The following is a 25,267-nucleotide window of genomic DNA, read 5'->3' as shown; positions in this document are numbered from 1 at the left end:
ATCCTTTCTCAAGTAAGGAGACCAAAGCTGTTCACAGTGCTCCAGGTGTGGCCTCACCAGCACCTTGTACAGCTGCAACATAACCTCTCTGCTTTTAAACTCAATCCCTTTAGCAATGAAGGACAAAATTCCATTTACCGTCCTAATTACTTGTTGTACCTGCAGACCAACCTTCTGTGATTCCTGCACAAGGACACCCAGGTCCCTCTGCATAGCAGCATGCTGCAACTTTTTACCATTCAAGTAATAATCCTTTTTACTGTTACTCCTACCAAAACGTATGACTTCGCATTTATTTACATTGTATTCCATCTGCCAGACCCTTGCCCACTCACTCAATGCATGGGACTATATCAGAACTTCCCTGGTACACTCTCTACGAGGCTTCCTTACAGTACAGTGCTCACTATGGTTTGTCTGAGAAAACCTACCATCTCTCCTTTCTCACTGAGAGTGTGTTTGTTTTGCAGTTGTTACTCCAAGGCTATTAGCTGCAGCCTGTGTCCCAGACTGACTCAGACATGAAAGCTCCAGAATGTCTGCGCAGCTCCTCGCCACAGTAGCGGCAGTCTTAGCATTTATAGTTGTACAGTGTGAATAGTCTATTAAATGATAGAGTGCTACATCTGCACAAAGGAAGGCTATTTGGCCTGCCGTCTCTGTGCCAACCCTTTGCTGTAGTTATCCATTTAGTCTCACACCCTGTTCCTGTCAATGTTTTCCCCTTTAAGAATTTATCAATTCACTTTTGAATCTACTTCCCTTTCAGGCAGTGTGTTCCTGATTGCGGCAGCCCATTGTTTATTTTTAATGGTTTCTCATGCCTTTGCTGATCACTTTCAATCTGTGTCATTTGGCTCACTGACCTTTCTGTCGATGAAAGGTAGTTTCTGTCAAAACTCTTCACGATTTTGAACATATCCCCTGCTTCACACTAAGGAGAGGAAAGCCCTACTTCTCCAGTTTCTCCACAAATGGGAAGCTTCTTGTTCCTGGTATCATTCTTCTGAATCTCTCTGTCCTTTACAAGGCCTTGACACCCTTCCTCCAGTGTGGTGCCAGAAGTGAACACCATACTCCATCTGGGGCTTAACTGGAATGTTAAAAGGGTGTAGCATAACTTTCTTGCTTTCTGCCTGTATCAATAAAACTCATTGTTTTCTTTCCACAGCCTTCTCAACTTGTCCTCGCTGCTACTTTCAAATGTGCGTGTTTATACCTTCCCCACCCCCAGGTCTCTCTCCCTTTCTGAGCTCTGTTTTAAAACTGTTCCTTTTTCTTTATCACCTCTTCTCATTCCTGCTGAAAATACGCAGCAGCTCACAGTCTTCCATGTTCACTTGGTTGGTTTGCTGGTTTGCCAGTCTCCTTGCTCTCTTACAATCTGCAATGATTGGCGGCATTTTCAAGTCTTGTTCACAACCTGAGGGATGTTTTAAATTACAAGAACTTTATTTTAACATGTTTATAAGCCAGGTTTGACACCTGTATTGTAAGGAGATGCCTATATCCCTGATCTAAACCTAGGTTTTATACTGTGGCTAAGCAATCCCACAAAGCAGAAGCAGCTATAGCCTGGGACGCTGAAAGAGAAATGGTGTTGCGATGTGCAGATGGGGACTTAGTGTTTGCTTTTGTGCAGAGCCTTTCACAAGTTTCCAAAAGTTCCCGAAAGTACAATGTAATCAAGGAAGTACCTTTTGATACATAATGTTGTGTAAAATATTAACTTGGTACATAGACAGCTCTGAGCTAATGACCAGGTATTTGTTTTTAATGTTGTCTGCTGGATTAGAATGTAGCAGTGGGGGGAAAAAACACTAATCAGTTGTGTGTAAGAGCACTTCTTCATTTCTTTCCTTTTTCTTTAAATCATAAAGTGGAAATAGAGGTGGGGGGCAGATGCTTTTGAGGACAGTGATTTGTCCAAACCTCTTAGCCAGGAGGCCTGGGTTCAAACCCCACCAGCTCCAGAGGCATACATTGACAGGGTTGGTTAGAAAGTAGCTAGAATGGAAGTTGTCTTCATCACAACTATAGCCATTCAGCCCATCAGGCATATTCAGGAGGACTTTTGCAGTACAGTGGTATTGTCCTTACCTGTCAGCTAGGATGTTTGGATTGAAGTCCCATCTGCACCAGAGGTGTATATCAGTATTTCTGAACAGGTCGATTACAGAATATCTACAAAGCAGTTGTACACAAGGGAAAGAGCTCCACTGCTCTTTAACAAAGATCGCTGTAGGATGTTTTATGTCTACCTGAGAGGATCTGTGATGGGGGTTGGGGAGAACCAGAGGGATCCTTGGTACACGTCATCTGGAAAATAGCTCCTTCAGTCGTTCAGCAATCCCCTGGTACTGCAGTAAATTGTCAGCCTCAGCTCCAGGCTGCATCCAAGGTGGCAGCTGGTTGTTGTAGGTTTGGTTCACTCTGCAACATACAATGCCCTCATCCACTGAGCCAATGTGGGGCAAAAATATTGCTCAAAATGACACCTTCTTACACTTGCACGCAGATTTTCAAACCAAATTCTAAATTGTAGGAAAGCTATGACAGAGTGCATAAAATTAGCCAGAAAATGACTACTGTGACATGCCTTAATATCTGAGTTGCTCGCAAACATCTATATAATGTACTTGGCAAGTCTTTGAATCTTGTTTCGCCAAGGCCCCCAAACCCTCAATGGTTGACAGCATTCATTAATATTATGGAGTTGTAGCTGGCTGTACTGACTTTTAATACATTAAACTGATAGTTTACCTGTAGTGCCCCCCCCCCCCCCCCCCAAACATGAGTCTCTTGAATCATGATCAAAGCCGTTTGTTTTCTTTAATATATCCTCCATCATTGTGAATGGGAGTTGGTTTTTAGGGAGCAAAAGACAAAAGCCATTACACCTTCAAACTGCAATGGATCTAAAGGATCCCATGGCAAAATTCAAGGAAAACTTGCAGAGTTCTTGTGGCTGTTGTCCTTAACATTTATTCCTCAAAACAACATCACTGAAACAGATTATTGGGTCGTCAATGTTTGTGAGGACATGCTGTTTGTAAATTGGCTGTTGTTTCGTTGATTGTATTATTGACAGCACTTTCAAAGCATACTGTTCTCTTGTGGTATCAAGGTAGTTAGCCCCATTTTGGGCTCGAAGCTCCAGGTTCAAGTCCCACAAACAGAGAAAATTTCAGAGTTTTGTGTTGAGTCTGATGTGACTCTTCTTCAGAACCTTCAGACTTGAAATGTTAACTCCATTTCTCCTTCTATAAATGCTGCCAGACATGCTGAGTTTCTCCAGCAAATTTTATTTTATTAAAGAAAATCATACTGATCACATACAAAACCCTGGTTCAGCCACATCTGGAGTGTTGTGTCCAGTTCTGGTCACCTCGTTATAAGAAAGATGTGGAAGTGTTGGAAAAAGTGCAGAGGGGATTTACCAGGATGTTGCCTGGAATGGAGGGTAGGTCTTATGAGGAAAGATTGAGAGAGCTAGGGCTTTTCTCTTTAGAACAATGAAGGATGAGAGGTGGCTTGATTTAGGTATACAGAATGATAAGAGTAGACAGCCAGAGACTCTCTCCTAGAGTAGAAGTAGTTATTACGAGGGGGCATAGTTTTAAAGTGAGTGGGGGTAGATATAGGGGAGACATCAAAGGTAGGTTCTTTATTCAGAGAGTGGTAGGGACGTGGAATGCATTGCCGGAGAGGGTAGTGGAGTTGGCGTCTTTAGGGGCATTTAAACGGCTATTAGGCATATGGATGATAGTGTAAAGTAGGGGTGGAGGTTATATAGACCTTAGATTTAGGGTAAAAGTTTGGCACAACATTGTGGGCTGAAGGGCCTGCACTGTGCTATACTGTTCTTTGTTCTATGTGCCAGACTTCGCATGTAGGCCAGACTGAGTAAGGCTTCCTCTCTCTCAAAGAACATGAGTAAACCACTTTAGGTTTTTTTTTAATTAAAATACAACAAAGTGGTGGTCATAGTTACTGACACCAGGCCCGGAGTTCCCCCGAATTCAAATTCTCAAAATGGAGTGGTGAGATTTGCACTTGTGTTCTCGGGGCAAGCGATCCAATGTTCTAAAAACAAATCTTGCAACATCATCACAAACGTTTGGTCTGCTTACCTTGGCAAGCTGTGCTGGCAGCGGATTGAGTGGCCTCACTGGCCTCTGGAATGTGGAAAGTGGGTTGGGAGCATTTGAGTGAGCAGCTCCCATTGTGACAATTCAAAAGACAATGTGAACGAGGGGCGGAGAGAAATGAGCCTCGCTGGTAATACAATGAAACTCCTAATGGATTCCTAAATACTCCTGAGTAAAATGAGATTGTTGCCAGAGAAACTGGGAAAGCTTGCCCAGCTCGGGGGAGAGTGAGCCCTCAAAAGGAAATCCCAGCACGGACAGTCTTTCAGGCCCATGGCTTAAGAAAGGACTATAGTTTTTAACTTACAACTTTATTTCATTTTTCTACTTTATATTGAGATGGACTGCAGTGACGTACTTTTAAACTTATTTCTTTATTTTTCTGTTCCTAGGTCCTTTGTACCAAAGATGGTGCCAGAAATGGTGACCTTGTAGAATTTTCACTGTACTCCTGTACTTGAGTACAAGTGATAATAAAATCTAACTCTAAGAATTTTTTAAAAATAAAGAATATTGAGACTTGTGCCTCCTTATTAATTTCACAATTGTCAATCTAATTTTAAAGCTGTCCTTTTTTATTTGTTAACGGGATGAGGGTGTCACTGGTCAGGCAGCATTTATTGCCCATCCCTAATTGCTCAGAGGGCAGTTCAGAGTAAATCACATTGCTGTGGGTTTGGAGTCATGTGTAGGCCAGACCAGGTAAGGATGGCAGTTTCCTTCCCTAAGGGGCATTAGTGAACCAGGTGGGTTTTTCCCGACAATCGGCAACAGATTCATGGTCACCATTAAATTCTTAATTACAGATAATCTATTGAATTCAAATTCCACCACCTGCCGTGACCAGTCCAGCGAGACTAGCACTAGGTCTTTGCCTTCCCCCAGATGACGTGGACCAAAATTCATAGTTGTATTGCATCTTCTTCCTCCTCTTGGTATACTTCCATTCCCTTCCTCCCAAAGGCTTTATTAATTTCTAACTGTACAGTAAATTCCAAAGTGTGAATGTTGTCTTAAGCACTGTGTAATGGGTATATTACTTTTTCTTTCAATCCTCCACAGCATGCCAATGAGTACAGTTGAGCAGGAAAGGAAAATTACATATAGCGATAATGAATTGGAATCACAATTCCATTTTCAACAAACAAAAAGACAGTGTTGTCAACACTTACACGTGGTTTTTTTTGGGTAGGGGATAGATGGGGATTTTTTTTATTCATTGATGAAGTGTGGCCTTTGCTGGCCAGGTTAGCACTTATTGCATTGCCCTAAATGGTCTGGAGAAGGTGGTGGTGAGCTGCTTTCTTGAACTGGAGGGTGGTAGATAGAGAGTGTTGTTAAATAGAGAGAGCCAGGATTTTTGACCCAACGCTACCAAAGGAGCAATGATATAGATCCAAGTCAGGATAGTAAGCAGGGCTAGGAGGGGAGCTCACAGGCAGTGGTGTTCCTATGTATCTGCTGTAGTCAATCTGCCAGGTAGTAGAGCTCATAGATCTGGAAGGTGTGGTCGAAGATCGTCACTTATTGTATTTATCTCAGTCCCCCACTGTACAGTGTGGCAGTGGTGTGCTACTAATTGTCAGCAGGTCAGGTTGGTCCATTCCAAACCAGTGATGGCAGGGAGGCTGCATTTTCTAGAATGCAAATCACCATTTTAAGTTTAAAAAGCTAAAGAGGCCCAAAACTTGATTTATGGTACAGCATGTATTTCTGAAATTTAGAAGTGCTGGTCATGACTAGAAATAATGGACTATCATTGGGAAGTCTGCTGAAAGTTTTGCGTAGTTGTTGAGACAGATGCTGATTGTGCCCTCGTTTCCAGTGGGTCACATTCCCCAGATCTTGAGCTATTTCTATGGACTTCACTGTACTAGGTCAGACAAAGTGGGGGAAAAAAAACTCTCCTTAGACCCTCTTTGAAAGCAATTATCAGTGTCCTGTGTCCCAGAATTCCAACTTAATGGAGAATGGAGAGAATTTTTCTGGGTTTTGAAAGGAAGTAACGTCGCAGGGACATCAAATCACATGGACCCAGAGCCTGGGTCCATAGGACTTTGGACACAATTTCCTGTCTTACTATTTTCAGTATGTAGCAAAGCTCAATAAAGCCTGGGTTTGTTCACTCTTATAGACCTCATATAGGACAAGCACAATCTGTCATTCAGCTGCTACCCCAGTTGTTTCCTTTCCTCATCTAATTTCACCATGTGACGATGTAGTTTGTTTTCGAAGATAACCTAGAAATAGTTTTTTGTACTTTTACTGATCTGTGCAGACCTGGGGTTTATGAACAAGGTTTCAAGCCCTCTTTTAGGAATTGTGTTCAATCACAAATGCCTGATGAGTCAGGCTGTGCCAGCACAAAGCTCTTGGCCAAGCTCTGGGGGAAGAGTTGTCTAGTGGAAAAGAAGAGGCTGGCAGCTTATCCCAGGCTGGGAGCCATCCACAGAGCATCTGAGAATGGGAGCGCCGCAGCTCCCTGGTCTTTCTGTGATTCTGAGTGGGTCTAATAACTATTTTAGATGAGTGTCCAGCCTTTCCGAATTGGGTACAACCTAACACAGGGTTGGATATTTTTCGGGAGACTTTGGGAGGTGCCGATTTGGGAGTGGCACATTATATGTAAGCACAGGCAGGGGGTCAATTTCTTGACATATAATTGCTAATTGAATAAGACTACAGTGCATCTTGTCTACCTTGTTGTGATAGAACTCTTAGACATTTTACTCACAGTTCAAGATCATATTAATAGTGATACTTCTTTGCCATTGCTTCTAAAAAAAACAACATTTATATACTTAAATTGTTTGTTTCAGGGCCTGTGAGGAACGCAGGCTCTGAGAGGAAACACTGTCTCCATGTCGTTTCTATCTTCCTACTGTGTATGTTTGTCTTCCTTTGTGAGGAGCCAAAGGAAAGAATAAGTTATAGATGTCTGAGTTCTGAGTTTGTGTTCTCCATCAATGCAGTTATTCGGTATTTGTCTGCGTATTTATCAACTTTTATCTTTTCTTTGGAGATATTGGTTAAGTTTTCTGTCTTTTTCTCCTCTCCAATTTCTCCTCATCCCCACAGAGCTTATGCACTCTTCTCACTTCCTTCTCTTTCTCTCACACTCTCCTTCTCCCCATTTCCATCTTTGCTTCTCTCCCCTGTCTTTTCCTTCCCTCACTCCTCCCCTCACTCACACTTAGCTCTCTCATTTCTGTTTTTCTCCTCTCTCCTCCCATCTCTATGCCTATTTTTCTCTTTTTCTCTTGCTCCCACTCTCTCTCGGTCTTTCCCAACACACTCAAACTCTTTCTCTCCTTCCCCGCCCCTTTCTCTCCTTCCCGGCCCCCTTTCTGTCTACCTCCCCTTACTTTGCCTGTTTTCTCTCTCTCCCTCTCTCTTGCGTGCTCTCTCTCTCTTTCTGTCGGTCTCGTGTGCGCTCTGTGTGTCTCTCTCCGTCTGTCTGTGTGTCTCTCTCCGTCTGTCTGTGTGTCTCTCTCCGTCTGTCTGTGTGTCTCTCTCTCTCGCGCTCTCTCTCGCTCACGCGCGCGCGCGCTCTCGCTCGCTCTGTGTCAGTCTCTCTCAGCCGATCTATTCTTTCTTTCTTTCTTCCTTCCCTCCCTCTTCTTGACAACCTGATTGCTCTCTCAATTCCAAATATCAATCTCCCCCCACCCCACCCATTGCCCTACATCAACATGAGAAAAGATATGTAGGGATATGGGCCAAACACAGGCAAATTGGAATACTTTAGTTGGGATTATGGTTGGCGTGGACTGGTTGGACCGAAGGGTTTGTTTCTATGCTGCATGACTCTACGTATGTTTGAAATCTAATCACTTCTGGGAAATGTGGCAGTCAGTCTGAGCTCTTCCAACAGCGATATGAATAACCTCCCTCAGCCCTGCCTTCCTGGAGGGTGCTGTTAGCCTTGATTGTTGAGCTCAACCCATGTTGTGTGATTCGAACCAAGTGACACCAGCTGAGTACCACTGGACCAGTCTGTCTTTTACAGAAAAGTGTTCAGGGTTTGTTTTTGTGCCAGCACTAGTCTGGTGGATTTTTGGGCTTTCTGCACAAATGGTTGAGGAATTTGAAGAATGCTACCAGCTACCATGGTGTGCAGTAGTTCTATAATGTGCTAATGTATTCAGCCTCGCTCGCCAGAGGCCCAGGCTAATAATCTTGGTTTATGGGTTCGAATTACACCATCGGAACTAATGGGAATCTAAAGTCAGTAGTAAAAGTAAAGTCTGAAAATGGAAAGCAGGCCTCGGAGATGGCAACGATGGGGCTACCATCAATTGTCATAAAGCCATTTGAGGTGCCCCTTAAGGAAGGAACTCTATCATCCTTGCCCAAACCCACAGCAATGTGGTTGACTCTTAACTGCCCTCTGCAATGATCTAGCGAGGCACAGTATTCAAGGGCAGTTAAGGGGTGGGCAGCAGTTGTTGGCCTGACGCCGATATCCTGTGAAAGAATAAAAAGACAGTCAAAGCACAAGCCTGAGATTCCTGCATTTACCCTCCATTCCCAGGCCCGCTTTTAGAGTTAAAACATTGCTTTCCTTCCCACATTAATCACACAATAGTCTCTGTCAGTGCAATCAGCAACTTCACGGCTAGAGTCTCTAGGAGCAGGGCTGAGATTAGCATCTGTAGAAATTGGCAATCTGACATCTCCACCCTAGGAAAAGCACGTCTCAGTCATGATGACACTGTCCTTTCTTGATTTTTTTTTGGGAAATGAGGGTGTAATCATTACCACACCATCTCTCTGTTCCTTCCTTTCCCACTCCACCTCTACTCTTTATATGAGAGGGCCAATAGACTAAATTGGTGTGGAAGGAGCACTTGGAAGAATGTATGATTTTTGCCATTAACAAAGTACCTTGCATGTGCACAAACAGCTTGCATTTGTATAGCACCTTCACAGCTGTAAGGAGGACTCCTGTGAAGCAGCATGGGCTGTCTGACAATGTTCGAGACCATGCCACATTAGGATGCATGATGCAGGGTTGATGTGCAGCCAGAATCTTGAGGAAAGAGGGAGGTTGACATTTAGGGATGGAATGGCCCCAGACAATAGAAACAGGGATTAATTCTGCCTCAAACAGTGAGGCCCAGATTTTAGCATGAAGGATATAAATTGTTTTGGGGGCTGGGTGACTGCAAGAACCGTCAGCTGGAACATTCACTTCTTTTTTTAAAACCTTATCTTGAATCAGCAATGACTGACCAAACCACCCTTTTCCTGACTACTGGTCAGTTCCATATTCGAAGTTTATAAAATCACGAGGGGCATGGATTGGGTGAATAGTCAAGGTTTTATTTCCTCTGGCGTGGGGGAGCCCAAAACTAGAGGTCATAGATTTAAAGTGAGAGGGGAAAGATTTAAAACGGACCTAAGAGGTAGCTTTATCACGCAGAGGGGATGGTGCTTGTGTGGAATGAACTGCCAGAGGAAGCGTGGGAGGTGGGTACAATTACAACATTTAAAAGGCATCCGAGTCGCACAATGAATAGGAAGGGTTTAGAGGGATATGGGCCAAATGCTGGCAAATATTACTAGATTAATTTAGGGCATGTGGTCAGCATGGACAAGTTGGACCAAAGGGTCTGTCTCCATTGCTGTACATCTGTGTAACTACCCTGTCTACTTGCGACTCTGCTTTCAAAGAACGATGAACCTGCACTCCAATGTCTCTTTGTTCAGCCCCACTCCCCAGGACCACTAATTGTAGAAGCCTTGCTCGGATTTGCCTTGCCAAAATGCAGCACCTCACATTTATCTAAGTTAAATTCCATCTGCCAATCCTTTGGTAACTTTATTTACTAAAAAGTGTGGAGCTGGATGAACACAGCAGGCCAAGCAGCATCTCAGGAGCACAAAAGCTGACGTTTCGGGCCTAGACCCTTCATCAGAGAGGGGGATGGGGAGAGGGAACTGGAATAAATAGGGAGAGAGGGGGAGGCGGACCGAAGATGGAGAGAAAAGTACAGGTAGGGAGGGGGATAGATCAGTCCAGGGAAGACTGACAGGTCTTCGCCTTCACTCCATGCTTACTTCTTCAACCGGGAACCGAACTCCACTGACCCCTTCACCTGCTTCCAACACAAGTCCTCCTCCTCGACACCACCCCCAGGCCTCCTACCCTCCCTCGACCTCTTCATCTCCAACTGCCCTCGAGACATTAACCGCCTCAACCTCTCCACCCCTCTCACCCACTCCAACCTCTCCCCTGCAGAACGGGCGGCCCTCCGCTCCAACCCCAACCTCACCATCAAACCCGCAGACAAGGGAGGCGCAGTGGTAGTATGGCGCACTGACCTCTACATCGCCGAGGCCAAACGCCAACTCTCCAACACCACCTCCTACCGCCTCCTCGATCATGACCCCACACCCGAGCATCAAACCATCATCTCCAGCACCATTCATGACCTCATCACCTCAGGGGACTTCCCACCTACAGCCTCCAACCTTGTTATTCCCCAACCCCGCACGGCCCATTTCTATCTCCTTCCCAAAATCCACAAACCTGCCTGCCCTGGTCGACCCATTGTCTCAGCCTGTTCCTGCCCCACCGAACTCCTCTCCACCTATTTGGACTCCATTTTCTCCCCTTTGGTCCAGGAACTCCCCACCTATGTCCATGACACCACCCACGCCCTCCACCTCCTCCAGAACTTCCAATTCCCTGGCCCTCAACACCTCATTTTCACCATGGACGTCCAGTCCCTATACACCTGTATTCCGCATGCAGATGACCTCAAGGCTCTCCGCTTCTTCCTGTCCCGCAGGTCCGACCAGTCCCCCTCCACCGACACCCTCAACTGCCTAACCGAACTCGTCCTCACCCTCAACAACTTCTCTTTCGATTCCTCCCACTTCCTACAGACAAAGGGAGTGGCCATGGGCACCCGCACGGGCCCCAGCTATGCCTACCTCTTTGTAGGTTACATGGGACAGTCCCTCTTCCGCACCTACACAGGCCCCAAACCCCACCTCTTCCTCCGTTACATTGATGACTGTATCGGCGCACTTCTTGCTCCCCAGAGGAGCTCGACCTTCCACTTTACCAACAACTTCCACCCCAACCTCAAGTTCACCTGGGCCATCTCCCAACACACCCCTCACCTTCCTGGACGTCTCAGTCTCCATCTCAGGCAACCAGCTTGTACCTGATGTCCATTTCAAGCCCACTGACTCCCACAGCTACCTAGAATACACCTCCACCCACCCACCCTCCTGCAAAAATTCCATCCCATATTCCCAATTCCTCTGCCTCCGCGGCATCTGCTCCCAGGATGAGGCATTCCACTCATGCACATCCCAGATGTCCAAGTTCTTCAAGGACTGCAACTTTCCCCCCACAGTGGTCGAGAACACTCTTGACCGTGTCTCCCGCATTTCCCGCAACACATCCCTCACACCCCGCCCCCGCCACAACCGCCCAAAGAGGATCCCCCTCATTCTCACACACCACCCCACCAACCTCCGGATACCACGCATCATCCTCCGACACTTCCGCCATCTACAATCCGACCCCACCACCCAAGACATTGTTCCATCCCCAACCTCTTCTGCTTTCCGGAGAGACCACTCTCTCCGTGATTCCCTTGTTCGCTCCACACTGCCCTCCAACCCCACCACACCCGGCACCTTCCCCTGCAATCGCAGGAAGTGCTACACTTGCCCCCACACCACCTCCCTCACCCCTATCCCAGGCCCCAAGTTGACTTTCCATATTAAGCAGAGGTTCACCTGCACATCTGCCAATGTGGTATACTGCATCCACCGTACCCGGTGTGGCTTCCTCTCCATCGGGGAAACGAAGCAGAGGCTTGGGGACCGCTTTGCAGAACACGCCTCTGCTCGGTTCGCAATAAACAACTGCACCTCCCAGTCGCAAACCATTTCCACTCCCCGTCCCATTCTTTACATGACATGCCCATCATGGGCCTCCTGCAGTGCCACAATGATACCACCCAAAGGTTGCAGGAACAGCAACTCATATTCCGCTTGGGAACCCTGCAGCCCAATGGTATCGATGTGGATTTCACACGCTTCAAAATCTCCCCTCCCCCCACCGCATCCCAAAACCAGCCCAGTTTGTCCCCTCCCCCCACTGCATCACACAACCAGCCTAGCTCTTCCCCTCCCCCCACTGCATCCCAAAACCAGCCCAGCCTATCTCTGCCTCCCTCACCTGTTCTTCCTCCCACCCCAAGTCGCACCTCCATTTCCTACCTACTAACCTCATCCCACCTCCTTGACCTGTCCGTCTTCCCTGGACTGATCTATCCCCTCCCTACCTCCCCACCTATACTTTCCTCTCCGCCTATCTTCTTTTCTCTCCATCTTCGGTCCGCCTCCCCCTCTCTCCCTATTTATTCCAGAACCCTCACCCCATCCCCCTCTCTGATGAAGGGTCTAGGCCCGAAACGTCAGCTTTTGTTCTCCTGAGATGCTGCTTGGCCTGCTTTGTTCATCCAGCTCCACACTTTATTATCTTGGATTCTCCAGCATCTGCAGTTCCCATTATCTCTAACTTTTTAGTAAGTTATCTTAGCCAGCTTGTTCTCCAGCTGTGTAGAATGTACATCCAGCTTTGAGGAAATGTTACACCAGAGGCCTGTATTAGAAGAATGTGTACTTCTTAAAGGGTCACAGTACTAAAGAAGTCATGGAGATGGTGAAGGGCAAAGGCATGAAAAGGCTTTAAACACCCAGCTGAACATTTTAAATTTTAGCTTTATGAATACAGGGACCTGTACTTGCTGCGAATTTGGATTCAGACCACAGAGTTTTGATTGTGCTAGCATATATGAAAGCTATAATTTTGGAAACAAACCAGTGTAGTGTTGGAGTACTTGAATCTGGCAGTGATGAAAGCATAGCTCAGGGTTTCTGCAGCAGCTGGACTGAAGGCAGTCTAATGTCTGAGGGTGGGTGATGTTATATGGGTGTAGGTAAGGGACCTTTGTGATGGAATGGAAAAGGAACCACGTTGATATATTTTGCTTGGCAACATGGAATGAGGAACTGTTGCATTATCTGACGAGCTGCAATGAATAACCTGCTGTGACATCACCCAGTGGCAACAATCAGTAACCAAAGGGCTGTTACCACAGGAAATACAGTAAAAGTGTAGGATTGTGCTTAAAGAGAGCTTTGCCTACCCATAGAGTTCAGAATGGAAAACACGAGGATGCGAAATATATAGAAGGAGCTACAGGAGCATCAGTGATGACTTTTAATGTGTAAGTGGAATTTTATCCAGATTTGTATTCATGTTGATTTAAAAGGTCCTTCATGTTCATAATGCCAATAATTGTCATCCTGTCAGTTTTCAAAACCGGTTTAAAATTTTATAATTAGCCGCAATGGTATTTTACACTTTACTGGAGACGTTGTAAAACTTTCTTTCAGTTTCTTTGATTCATCACCTAACTCAGGAAATTAAATCAGTTCGATCAGTGATTATGAGAATAGTGTGAGATTTCTGGAAGTGGATATGGACTCCGAGAACCAAAACTCAACATATATGTTAGGATTGTGAGATGGATAAAGACCAAGATAATAAAATGTGAGGCTGGATGAACACAGCAGGCTAAGCAGCATCTCAGGAGCACAAAAGCTGACATTTCGGGCCTAGACCCTTCATCAGAGAGGGGGATGGGGTGAGGGTTCTGGAATAAATAGGGAGAGAGGGGGAGGCGGACCGAAGATGGAGAGAAAAGAAGATAGGTGGAGAGGAGAGTATAGGTGGGGAAATAGGGAGGGGATAGGTCAGTCCAGGGAGGACGGACAGGTCAAGGAGGTGGGATGAGGTTAGTAGGTAGATGAGGGTGCGGCTTGGGGTGGGAGGAAGGGATGGGTGAGAGGAAGAACAGGTTAGGGAGGCAGAGACAGGTTGGACTGGTTTTGGGATGCAGTGGGTAGAGGGGAAGAGCTGGGCTGGTTGTGTGGTGCAGTGGGGGGAGGGGACGAACTGGGCTGGTTTAGGGATGCGGTGGGGGAAGGGGAGATTTTGAAACTGGTGAAGTCCACATTGATACCATTAGGCTGCAGGGTTCCCAGGCGGAATATGAGTTGCTGTTCCTGCAACCTTCGGGTGGCATCATTGTGGCACTGCAGGAGGCCCATGATGGACATGTCGTCTAAAGAATGGGAGGGGGAGTGGAAATGGTTTGCGACTGGGAGGTGCTGTTGTTTGTTGCGGACTGAGCGGAGGTGTTCTGCAAAGCGGTCCCCAACCCTCCGCTTGGTTTCCCCAATGTAGAGGAAGCCACACTGGGTACAGTGGATGCAGTATACCACATTGGCAGATGTGCAGGTGAACCTCTGCTTAATGTGGAATGTCATTTTGGGGCCTGGGATAGGGGTGAGGGAGGAGGTGTGGGGGCAAGTGTAGCATTTCCTGCGGTTGCAGGGGAAGGTGCCGGGTGTGGTGGGGTTGGAGGGCAGTGTGGAGCGAACAAGGGAGTCACGGAGAGAGTGGTCTCTCCGGAAAGCAGACAGGGGTGGGTGTGGAAAAATGTCTTGGGTGGTGGGGTCGGATTGTAGATGGCGGAAGTGTCGGAGGATGATGCGTTGTATCTGGAGGTTGGTGGGATGGTGTGTGAGAACAAGGGGGATCCTCTTTTGGCAGTTGTGGTGGGGGCGGGGTGTGAGGGATGTGTTGCGGGAAATGCGGGAGACTCGGTCAAGGGCATTCTCGATCATTGTGGGGGGAAAGTTGCGGTCCTTGAAGAACTTGGACATCTGGGATGTGCGGGAGTGGAATGTCTTGTCGTGGGAGCAGATGCGGCGGAGGCGGAGGAATTGGGAATAGGGGATGGAATTTTTGCAGGAGGGTGGGTGGGAGGAGGTGTATTCTAGGTAGCTGTGGGAGTCGGTGGGCTTGAAATGGACATCAGTTACAAGCTGGTTGCCTGAGATGGAGACTGAGGGGTCCAGGAAGGTGAGAGATGTGCTGGAGATGGCCCAGCTGAACTGAAGGTTGGGGTGGAAGGTGTTGGTGAAGTGGATGAACTTTCGAGTTCCTCTGGGGAGCAAGAGGTGGCGCCTTTACAGTCATCAATGTACTGGAGGAAGAGGTGGGGTTTGGGGCCTGCGTAGGTGCGGAAGAGGGACTGTTCCACGTAACCTACAAAGAGGCAGGCATAGCTGGGGCCCATGCGGGTGCCCTTCCACGTAACCTACAAAGAGGCTTCCCCTCCACCCACTGCATCCCAAAACCAGTCCAACCTGTCTCTGCCTCCCTAACCTGTTCTTCCTCTCACCCATCCCTTCCGCCCACCCCAAGCCGCACCCCCATCTACCTACTAACCTCATCCCACCTCCTTGACCTGTCCGTCTTCCCTGGACTGATCTATCCCCTCCCTACCTCCCCACCTATACTCTCTCCACCTATCTTCTTTTCTCTCCATCTTCGGTCCGCCTCCCCCTCTCTCCCTATTTATTCCAGAACCCTCACCCCATCCCCCTCTCTGATGAAGGGTCTAAGCCCGAAATGTCAGCTTTTGTGCTCCTGAGATGCTGCTTGGCCTGCTGTGTTCATCCAGCCTCACAGTTTATTATCTTGGATTCTCCAGCATCTGCAGTTCCCATTATCTCTGGATAAGGACCAAGGCCCACTTTGTTTGCCTTTTACCATCGCATGATCCTAATGGAATTGTGACTAATTATTATGATATTTGAATACCATTGGTCAGAAATATCAGCCATCAGTGGTTATAAGAACAGCTCAGAGGCTTGGAATTCTGTGGCAATTAACTCAACTCCTGACTCCCCAGAGCCTGATCACCATCTACAAGGCATAGGTCAGGAGAGTGATGAACTACTCCCCACTTGCCTGTATGAGTGCAGCTCAAACAACACTCAACATGTTCAATAGCGCATAGGACAAAGCAATCCACTTGACTGGCACCTCATCCACCGGCTGAAAACATTCACGACCTACACCACCATAGTTGAGGCAATGCACTACAGTTTACTGGGGCTTGTTCAACAATACCTTCCGGAATCCGCAACCTTTATCATCTGGAGCAAGACAGTAGGCACTTGGAAGTGTTCCCACCTCCAAGACACATTCCTGATTTGGAAGTGTGTACTTATTTATTCACTGTTGCTGTGGAAAATTCCAAGAGCTCCCATTCTAAGAGCATTGTTACCTTGCCCACAAAAGATGGACTGTAGATGTTCAAGGAGGCAATTGACAGTTAGTGATGGGAAATACATGTTGGCTTTGTTACTGTCACCCGCATCCTGAGGATAAATAATAGTAAAACGGTAATCTCTGTCAATGAGTCAACGGCCAAATTTGGGAAGTCAGGAACCAGGGAATCCATTTCGAAAAAAGGGAGAAACCACTTGGGTCTGAGATAAGACCATAAGACATAAGACCTTAAGTTAGGCCATTCGGCTCATCGAGCCTGCTCTGCCATTCAATCATGGCTGATAATTTCCTCAGCCCCATTCTCCTGCTTTCTCCCTGTAACCCTTGGTCCCCTTGATAATCAAGAACTTATCTACCTCAGTCTTAAATGTACTCAGTGGCCTGGCTTCCACAGCCTTCTGTGGCAGGGAATTCCATAGATCCACCACTGTCTGGCTGAAGAAGTCTCTCCTTATCTCCGTTCTAAAGGGTCTTCCCTTTACTCTACTCTAAGGCTGTGCCCTCAGGTCCTAGTCTCTCCTACCAATGGAAGCATCTTCCCAACATCCACTTTGTCCACGCCATTCAGTATTCTGAAAGTTTCAATTGGATCCCCCCCTCATCCATAGGCCCAGAGTCCTCAAACGTTCCTCATAGTTAAGCTTTCAATTCCTGGGACCATTCTCGTGAAGCTCCTCTGAACCAGGGCCAGTATATCCTTCGTGAGATATGGGGCCCAAAACTGCGCACGATACTCCAAATGTGACATGACCAGAGCCTTAAATTCTCAGTAGTACATCCCTGCTTTTATATTCAAGTCCTCGCAAAATAAATGTCAAAGTTACATTTGCCTTCCTGATGAGATGAATTTCTTTTCTGGTTGGAATGGGAATCTTTGGAATTCTGAACGCCAGATGGCTTGTAGAAGTTTAATCATTGAGTATGTTTTAAATAGAGATTGTTAGATTTGTGATTACCAGCCCCTTAATTACGATTACGATTGTGAGGAGAAATAAAGCATTGGAAGTGGATGGTCAATTGTGATCATATTAAATGGCAGAACAGACTCAATGGGCTGAATAGCCTGCTTCTGCTCTGAAGGCAAGCAGATAGTGAGGAAAGGCCCTTGTGCTGAAATGTTTTAGGGTCCGTAAGTTCGAAGTAGGTTGATTGTTCCCAATCATATTAGAAATACAGTGAACATACTTATCCCTCTTCTTGTCCTCTTCTGAGCAAAATGTGGCATTGCTCCTTCACCCTCTAAGTAAAATCTAAGGTCTACCTTTCCCCCTATCATTCCTGTCTACTTTGTTATACTTCATTCCATTATTCTTTATGTTCCATGACACATTTTGTCCAGTAAGTATTTTTTGAGCATGAGGCTGTTGGTTTTAATTGGACCTTTTCATTTGAAGTCTTGTTGGAAGAACACTTATATTCTTTGCTATGTATTTGTTAATTTAGATTAATCTTTTGACAAGATGTTAGGTTAGGAAAGGCCAGAAACCAAAAGAACTCTGGATGCTGTAAATTAGAAATAAAAACAGAAATTGTTGGAAAAGCTCAGGAGGTCTGGCAGCACCTGTGGACAGAAATCAGAGTTAACATTTTAGGTTCACTGACCCTTCCACAGAACATCAATGGTAGCAGCAGGTGGTGAAGAAGGTAAATGGTATGTTGGCACTTGTAGCAAGAAGATTCAAGTACAGGGCAGGGGTATCTTGCTGCAATTGTACAAGGCCTTGGTGAGACCACACATGGAGTATTGTGTGCAGTTTTTTTGTTCTCTTTATCTAAGGAAAGAGGTTCTGGCGATGGAGGGAGTGCATCAAAGGTTGACCAGACTGATTGTTGAGGTGGCAGGACTGATATACGAAGGGAAACATTGAATATGTTCAAAAGGAGGGTAAAAGATATGGAGAATGTGTGGGGAACAGGGGTCTAAGATGGATGATCAACCATGATCGTATTGAAAGGTAGAGCAGGGTCAAGGGGCCTTGTCATGCTCCTATTTTCTGTGTTTCTATGGTACAGGTTGGAAAAGGAGAGAATCCTAATCTAGATTCATGCTTCCTCTGTTGGATTTGTGTAGCTCCTATAAGAATAGGTTTTGATTTTGGTTTCTTTGCTGCTCCCGTTCTGTTGTGATATCAAGGGCAGTCATGCTCACCTCACCTCTCGATGTCAGTGGTAGTAATGTGAGGCCAGATGTATCGCCTGCGAGCATTCTGATAATCTGAGTATTCTGAGACGCCAGATTGGTTCAAATGTGTCTTTGTTAACTCTGTTACTCTCCACCAAAGCTGCTTGACCTTCTGCAGTGTTTCTAGCGTTTTCTGTTTTCCTCTGTCAGCACCTGACGAGCTTGTTTCCACAGTGTTCCTTGTGGTTCTGTTCCTTTTCTTTTTGTGTGCGGTGTTAAAATGTCGGTGACACTGGAAGTAAATATTTCCCCTCTTCCACTCTTTTTAATCGCAGTGAGTGTGGCCTGAAGGAAATGCTTCCAGATGGGGACCTTGAAGCAGACAGCATGGAGCGGCTGGAACTCCATAGCAGCACTGATGTGGTGACCAATGGCAATAAGAGTGATCTGGAGGCAGCCAAGAGGCTAGCCAAGCGACTCTACAATCTCGAAGGGTTCAAACGTTCTGATGTTGCACGGCACTTGGGGAAGAAGTAAGTCTGAGTGTATCTGTTGACCAGGAAGCCTCTGCAAAATCAAATTTGATGATTCACAATCAAGAGGTTCATTTAGCAGGATGGCTGGTTTGTGATGCAGATTAAGGCCTACAGCGTGGGTTTTATTCCCACACCGATTTGAGGTGACCTGCGAAGGACTTTTTGCCCCCCAGCCTCTCCCCTCGCCTCAGGTGCGCTGATCCTCGGGTTAAACCACCACCTGCTGGCTCTCGAGAGAATTGTCAGTTGACCGTGTCTAACGAGAGCAAAGGGAACTTGGTGACTTTACGTTGCACTGTCAATGTGTCTAGGCGTACAAATGACCTTCCAGTTGACCAGTTCAGACTCACCTCTCTGGCAGGTGAGAGGTGAACCTGGACCTTCTGGCTTAGAGATAGGGATATTACTGCTATCCCACAGAGACCCCTATAAATAATTGACACAAATAGGATTTGAACAAATGGGAGCAGAGCACAATAGATTAGCAGCCCATTGGCTTTAGATCTCAGCTATGATAATTGGAAGATTAGGGTGTGATCTAATTGTGCTTTATAAAATAATTAGAGGAGAGGGAAATTCTTCGTTCAGGGAGCAAGGGGACAAAATCTTGGCAAGGTGATGACAGGAATCAATCCATCACTTAAAGGCCAGTGGAAATCTCGAACTTTCTCTGTTCGGTGTTCCTGCAAGAAGCCGAATGAGAGGTCGGTGCTCATGGTTGCATTTCCTGTGACAACCTGATCAGGTTTAGCTGTTATCCTGTACTGTGGTGCCGATCTTGGTGAGATTAGGTTACAGTCAACACCAACTGTTTGTCCCGTGCTGTAAAAGGATGATGTCAACACATGATGTAGAGTTGTGACTGAAGGTTGCATCAATTGTAATAACAAGCACTGCTCTCCTTGGGTCCCATTGATATGGAAACATAGGAACAAGAGTATCCTACTCGGCCCCTGAAATCTATTCTGCCACGATGTTCTTTCTTAGGTAGGGTTAATCTGAAGTCAGGAGCAGGTGCAACCTCCATTAGTAAATCTGTAGATATTGACCTTGACAGTTTTGAAGCCTATGTGATAATTTCAAGTACCCCTATGTTCTTTTAAAAAAAAGACCATCAATAGTATAGCAATGTTAAGAGGTATTTAGACAGACACGTGAAAAGTCAGGGAATAGAGTGATATGGAGCATGTGCAGGCAGATGGGATTACTTTATATTGGCATCACAGTTGACACATACATGGTGGGCTGATAGGCTTGTTCCTGTGTTGTACTGTTCTATGTTCTATCCTGGCGGAGTGGTTAACACTGCTGTGTTACAGCTCCAGAGATCTAGGTTCGAGTCTACGCTTCAGAGATAGGAGGATGTTGGAGAATCTGAGACAACAAGGTGTAGAGCTGGATGAACCAGCAGGCTGAGCAGCATCAGAGGAGCAGGAAGGCTGATGTTTTGGGCCTGGACCCTCCTTTAGGAAAGATCCAGATCTATTCCTTGTTATCTCAAGTCTACCCTTGGGCTGTCTCTGTGGGGTTTGTGGGTTCTCCCCGTGTCTTTGTGAGTTTCCACTGGGTGCTCCGGTTTCTCCTCTCAGTCCAAAGATGTGCAAGTTAGGTGGATTGACTATGCTAAATTGTCCATAGTGTTCAGGGTTGTGTCGGTTCGTTGCATTAGGTGTGGGAAGTGCAGGGATACAGGGAAAAGAGGAGGGCACAGATCTGGGTGGGATGCTATTTGGCGGTTCAGAGTGGACTTGCTGGGCCAAATGGCCTGTTCCCACACTGTAGGGATTCTATGGATTCTAGTTGATGTGGGTGTGTTGTATTTAAACAACCAGCTTTCTTTGACAGTTTGGAGCTGGAGGAATACAGCAGGCCAGGCAGCATCAGAGGAGCAGGAAAGCTGATGTTTCGGGTCGGGACCCTTCTTCAGAAGTTTCCATTTTTGAAGAAGGGTCCCAACCCAAAACATCAGCTTTCCTCCTCTGTTGCTGCGTCTGCTGTGTTCCTCCAGCTCCACACCGTGTTATTTCTGACTCCAGCATCAGCAGCTCTTACTGGCTCTTCCATAGCAGTTGCTATATTAGTTTTATTTTGTAATCCCTATCTGATCTTACACTGTTCCACAAATGTCCTTTCTCAAATTTTCTCCACAATCTGGTATGTGTCCCTGTAACTGACAAGAACAGCCTTACTACTTTTATTCCTCACCCAAAACCAAGTATTTCGCTTGTGCAGTAAGGGATTTGTCCCATCTTTTTTATGTCTGTTAACCTTGGTTTGGCACAAAGTACCAGTTTTGTAGCTTTATTCATTGTGACCGACTTGCCATTTATGATGTCTCATAAGCTCTATGCATTGATGATTTCACTGTGGATTAGTACATAACATGTACATTTTATTACTGTCAGAAAATGTTAGGTCCAATGTCCACTTCAGGGACTCGAGCACATAATCCAGATTTATTCATCAGACCAGTACTGAGGTAGCCTTGCATTGTTAGAGTTGTCAGGCCTGAAATAAGATGCTAACCCTGGTCTCTGTGCAGCAGGTGTTCTGTAAAATATTTACTCCCTGACCACCATCATTCAGTCAGTTTGTTTAGTCATTGCCTTGTTACTTAGCATGGAATTTCATGTGGGGAAATGAGAGTCTGTGTATTTTGGTGGGAAAAATAAAGGAGCTGAATATTATTCAAATTGAGAAAGACTTCAGGAGGCTGGAGAACAGAGGGATTTGGGTGTCTTAGTCTATGCATGTTAGAAAGCTGGCATCCAGGTTCAGTGGGTAATAGAGAAGATAAGAATAGAATGCTATCCTTTATTTGAAGAGGAATAGAGTATAAATGTAGTTGGTTTTGCCAAAACTAAAGAGGGTGCTAGTCAGACCACAGTTGGAATACCGTAAGCAGTTTTAGATCTATTATCTAAAGAAAGGTATATTGGCATTGGAGGCAGACCACAGTATGTTCATTGTGTTGATACTAGGTATGGAGGAACAGTTTTATCAGAGGAGATTGAGTAGATTTGGGCTTGTATCATTGGAATACAGAAGAATGAGAGGTGATCTTAAAACGTGCAAGATTCTTGGGGGTCTTGCCACGGTAGATGGGGATGTTTTTTACCCTTGTGGGAGAGTCTAGGATCAGACAGCATAATCTCTGAATCAGAGTTTGCACATTTAAGATGGAGATGGGAGAAATTTTTTTGTCAGAGGTAGTGAATCTGTGGAACTCTTTACTGTAGTGGGCTGTTGAGGCTGAGTTGTTTAAATATATTCAAGACTGAGATAGACAAACATTTAATCTGTGAGGTAATCAAGGGTTATGGAGAAATGGCAGGAAAGCGGAGAGAGGAGTACTAGATCGGCCATGATCGAAATGAATGGCAGAGCAGACTCAATGGAGTACTCCTGCTCCTATGTCTTACAGTCTTATGCTGTTAGTGGAAGTTTGCTGGGTGTAAATTGGTTATAGCATTACAGCAGTGATGTGTTGGAAATGTCACTGGATTAGCAGTCCAGAAACACAGATAAATATTCCCATAGACATGGGTTCTAATCCTACCATGGCAGCTAGTGGAATTTAGATTAACAAATTCAGCAATTGGAAGCTAGTCTCAGTATTTATGATTTTGAAGCTGATCATTAATTGTCGTAAATTGTTTGGCCCCATCTGGCTTACATGTAACTTTAGATCCACAGCACTGCACTTGACTCTAATCTCCCCTCTGAAATGGTCAGTAAACTGCTCAGTTAAAAAGCAGTCAGTATTCAACAAAACAAAGTGACAACAGTTCAAGCATACCTCATTGGTTCTTAAGGACATGTTGGGATGTTTTGAGGTCATGAAGGGCACTTCCTAAATTAATGGCCTGATGTTTCTCTTTTTTCCTGCTCCTTTGTTTTCCTTAACCCTTGCCTTGTCTTCTTTCTAACATAATGACCACTAATTCTGCAAAGCTCACAATGGCTAAGTGGTGTATCCATTTAAATTCTTAACTCACAGAATTGAAGCTAAAATATTGTTTGAAATTGTTGGTTGTCCACTTCTACAGACCTGCAAAACTCAATCACAGTGACATTGCTTGAATGAAATGATCAGACTTGTGCTCTCCCTGCCATTTCTTCTACACACTACTAAGAGTCCTAGACTTGCTTTCTTGTGAAATACAATCATAATTAATTTCCTTCAGTGACACTCCCAAGTCAATAGTACTTTCTGTTTGAAGAAGGCTTGCTATAACTCAGTGTCACTTAAAAGTCAGCCTTCATAGATCAGGAGCTGAACTTACTAAAATTTAAAGGGTTCCCTGGTAACCACTTTCCTCCTTATACATATTTATTTGCAATGACAGCTACTACTGTTTGATCTCTATTGCCTCCATAATCGAAACCAGGGCAAGCCTGGAGAAAAGACAGCTTTATTGTGTTGAAAAGTAAAACCGTGAGGCTCAATCCTTTTGATTTATGTCTAATCAACTTGAGCTCTGTAATTAAAACCAGATGTCATAAATATGCATAATAACATAGCAATTACTACCATGTCTTTTGGATCCATTATATTTGTAACAGATTATAAATACTTTGTGAAACAAAAGCTCTGGTGTCATTGTGTTGCCTCAGACTAGATTGGGATGAAAGAATTTGTGCTTAAGGCCATGCAGTATCTTGGGTTGTATGAACACAAACACATACTCTCTCCTGGACGTGAGATAGCAAGAGCTTCAGATGCTGGAGTCGGAGATGACACAGTATGGAGCTGGATGAACACAGCAGGCCAGGCAGCATCAGAGGACCACAAAAGTTGACATTTAGGGTCAGGACCCTTCGTAATTTCTGAATATCTGAAGAAGAATCCCTACTGGAAATGCCATCTTTCCTGTTTCACTGATGTCTGGCCTGCTGCGTTCCTCCAGCTCCACACTTTGTTATCTCTAATCGACGTTGTGTGGGTACGTAGTTGATGGTTGTAAAATGGTCATTTGATGGATTTTTGTTGATTTAAGGTGTTGAGGTCTACGAAGCTAAGATGAAGAGGAGATACCTATCAGTCAAGGTCATGATCAGCACAAACTGAAGGGTTTGTTTCTGTGCTGTTAAGTGTTCCAAACCGAACTAGTCCCACTTCCCTGTGTTTGGCCCATATCCCTTGAAACCTTTCCTAATAACTGTGTGGTAGAGCATGGTTGAGGGGCTAGACCATGAATTGCTCGACCTTGGTTGACTCAGGGACCAGAAAATCCTGTGTGTAGTTCCTGGTGTTTCTGAGCTACTTCTCCCCAGCTGGGGTAAAAGTGATAGGGTTTCTCTGCCTTTGGTGAATAAGCACCACTTGTGTTTCCCACTGCTGCCTGTGCCTGTAAGTGGTGCTTGTGTAGAAATTAGACAAGGATGGGACCAGGCTGAATATCTGGCCAACATTGGCTAGACTTCCAGATGGGTGGGTTCTTCAGGGAGGTGCCAATGCACAGTTCATGTTTGTGGAACTGTGCCACTGCACCGGACGATTGCTCTTCATGAGGAACACCATTTTCAAACTGGTTAAGAAAGATTTGTATTTGCAAGTCTCGAGTTCAGAATCCATTGTTGTTTGAAGAGGATAGAGGCTCACTGACTGTGTGAAGATAACCATCTGTCTCTCGCTCTCTCCCTTCCACTCTACTTCACAGTAATGAATTCAGTAAGTTGGTGGCTGAAGAATACCTCAGATTTTTTGACTTCACTGGTTTGACCTTGGACCAATCACTAAGGTAAGCTGGAGATTATTACTTGTGTCAGTTTCCTTGTTCCCCCTAGTGTTCGCCAATTGCTCCACTCCGCTTCCCTTTGAAATAGCTCGCTGTTGGACCTTTAACACATCTGGCAAGTTCCAACTGGGCTGGAAGTCAAATTTTCAGTTGCCATCCCAAGACTCGGCTTCAGTCAGGATCCAGTCTAATGGGAGAGTAGGTGCTGGATATAGTCAGGGATCAAGAACACATTCCAGGGAAAAGTTGGAAACTTCAGCAAGCCCGTGAGGTCTGAACGGAGATCTGTCAAGGACACAAAGATCGGAATTTCCTGGAAAAGCAGGGGGTCTCTCCCTACCTCACCTACCTGCACACCAGCGTGTTGAAGAGTTCTGGAGGGAAACACATTTGTATAGCACAACTTCACGGTGTCCCAACACTCGTTAAAACCAGTGAAATCCTATTGAAGTGTGTTCACTTGTTATTGCAGTGTAGGAAATACTTCCCCTCAAACCCCACCCTCAACTGGAATATAAAGATTTGCTCTATACTTA

The 25,267-nt window shown here is 45.5% G+C and overlaps 1 protein-coding gene across 6 annotated transcripts in view; it reads left to right on the top strand.

Annotated features, from left to right (window-relative positions):
- Positions 1-25,267, top strand: part of psd3l (pleckstrin and Sec7 domain containing 3, like) — a 398,930-nt gene that overhangs the window by 233,782 nt on the left and 139,881 nt on the right. For all 6 annotated transcript variants that reach the window (XM_048528073.2, XM_059653078.1, XM_059653144.1 and 3 more), the window contains 2 exons: positions 18,790-18,987; positions 24,654-24,734. In XM_048528073.2, coding sequence (XP_048384030.2) covers positions 18,790-18,987; positions 24,654-24,734 — 279 coding nt within the window. The remainder of the gene's footprint in view (positions 1-18,789; positions 18,988-24,653; positions 24,735-25,267) is intronic.

The sequence above is a fragment of the Stegostoma tigrinum genome, chromosome 1 (genome assembly GCF_030684315.1).
Source record: "Stegostoma tigrinum isolate sSteTig4 chromosome 1, sSteTig4.hap1, whole genome shotgun sequence".
In the NCBI taxonomy this organism is placed as follows: domain Eukaryota; kingdom Metazoa; phylum Chordata; class Chondrichthyes; order Orectolobiformes; family Stegostomatidae; genus Stegostoma; species Stegostoma tigrinum.
Note: the sequence above shows the minus strand (reverse complement) of the source record. Positions and strands in the feature narration are given on the sequence as shown.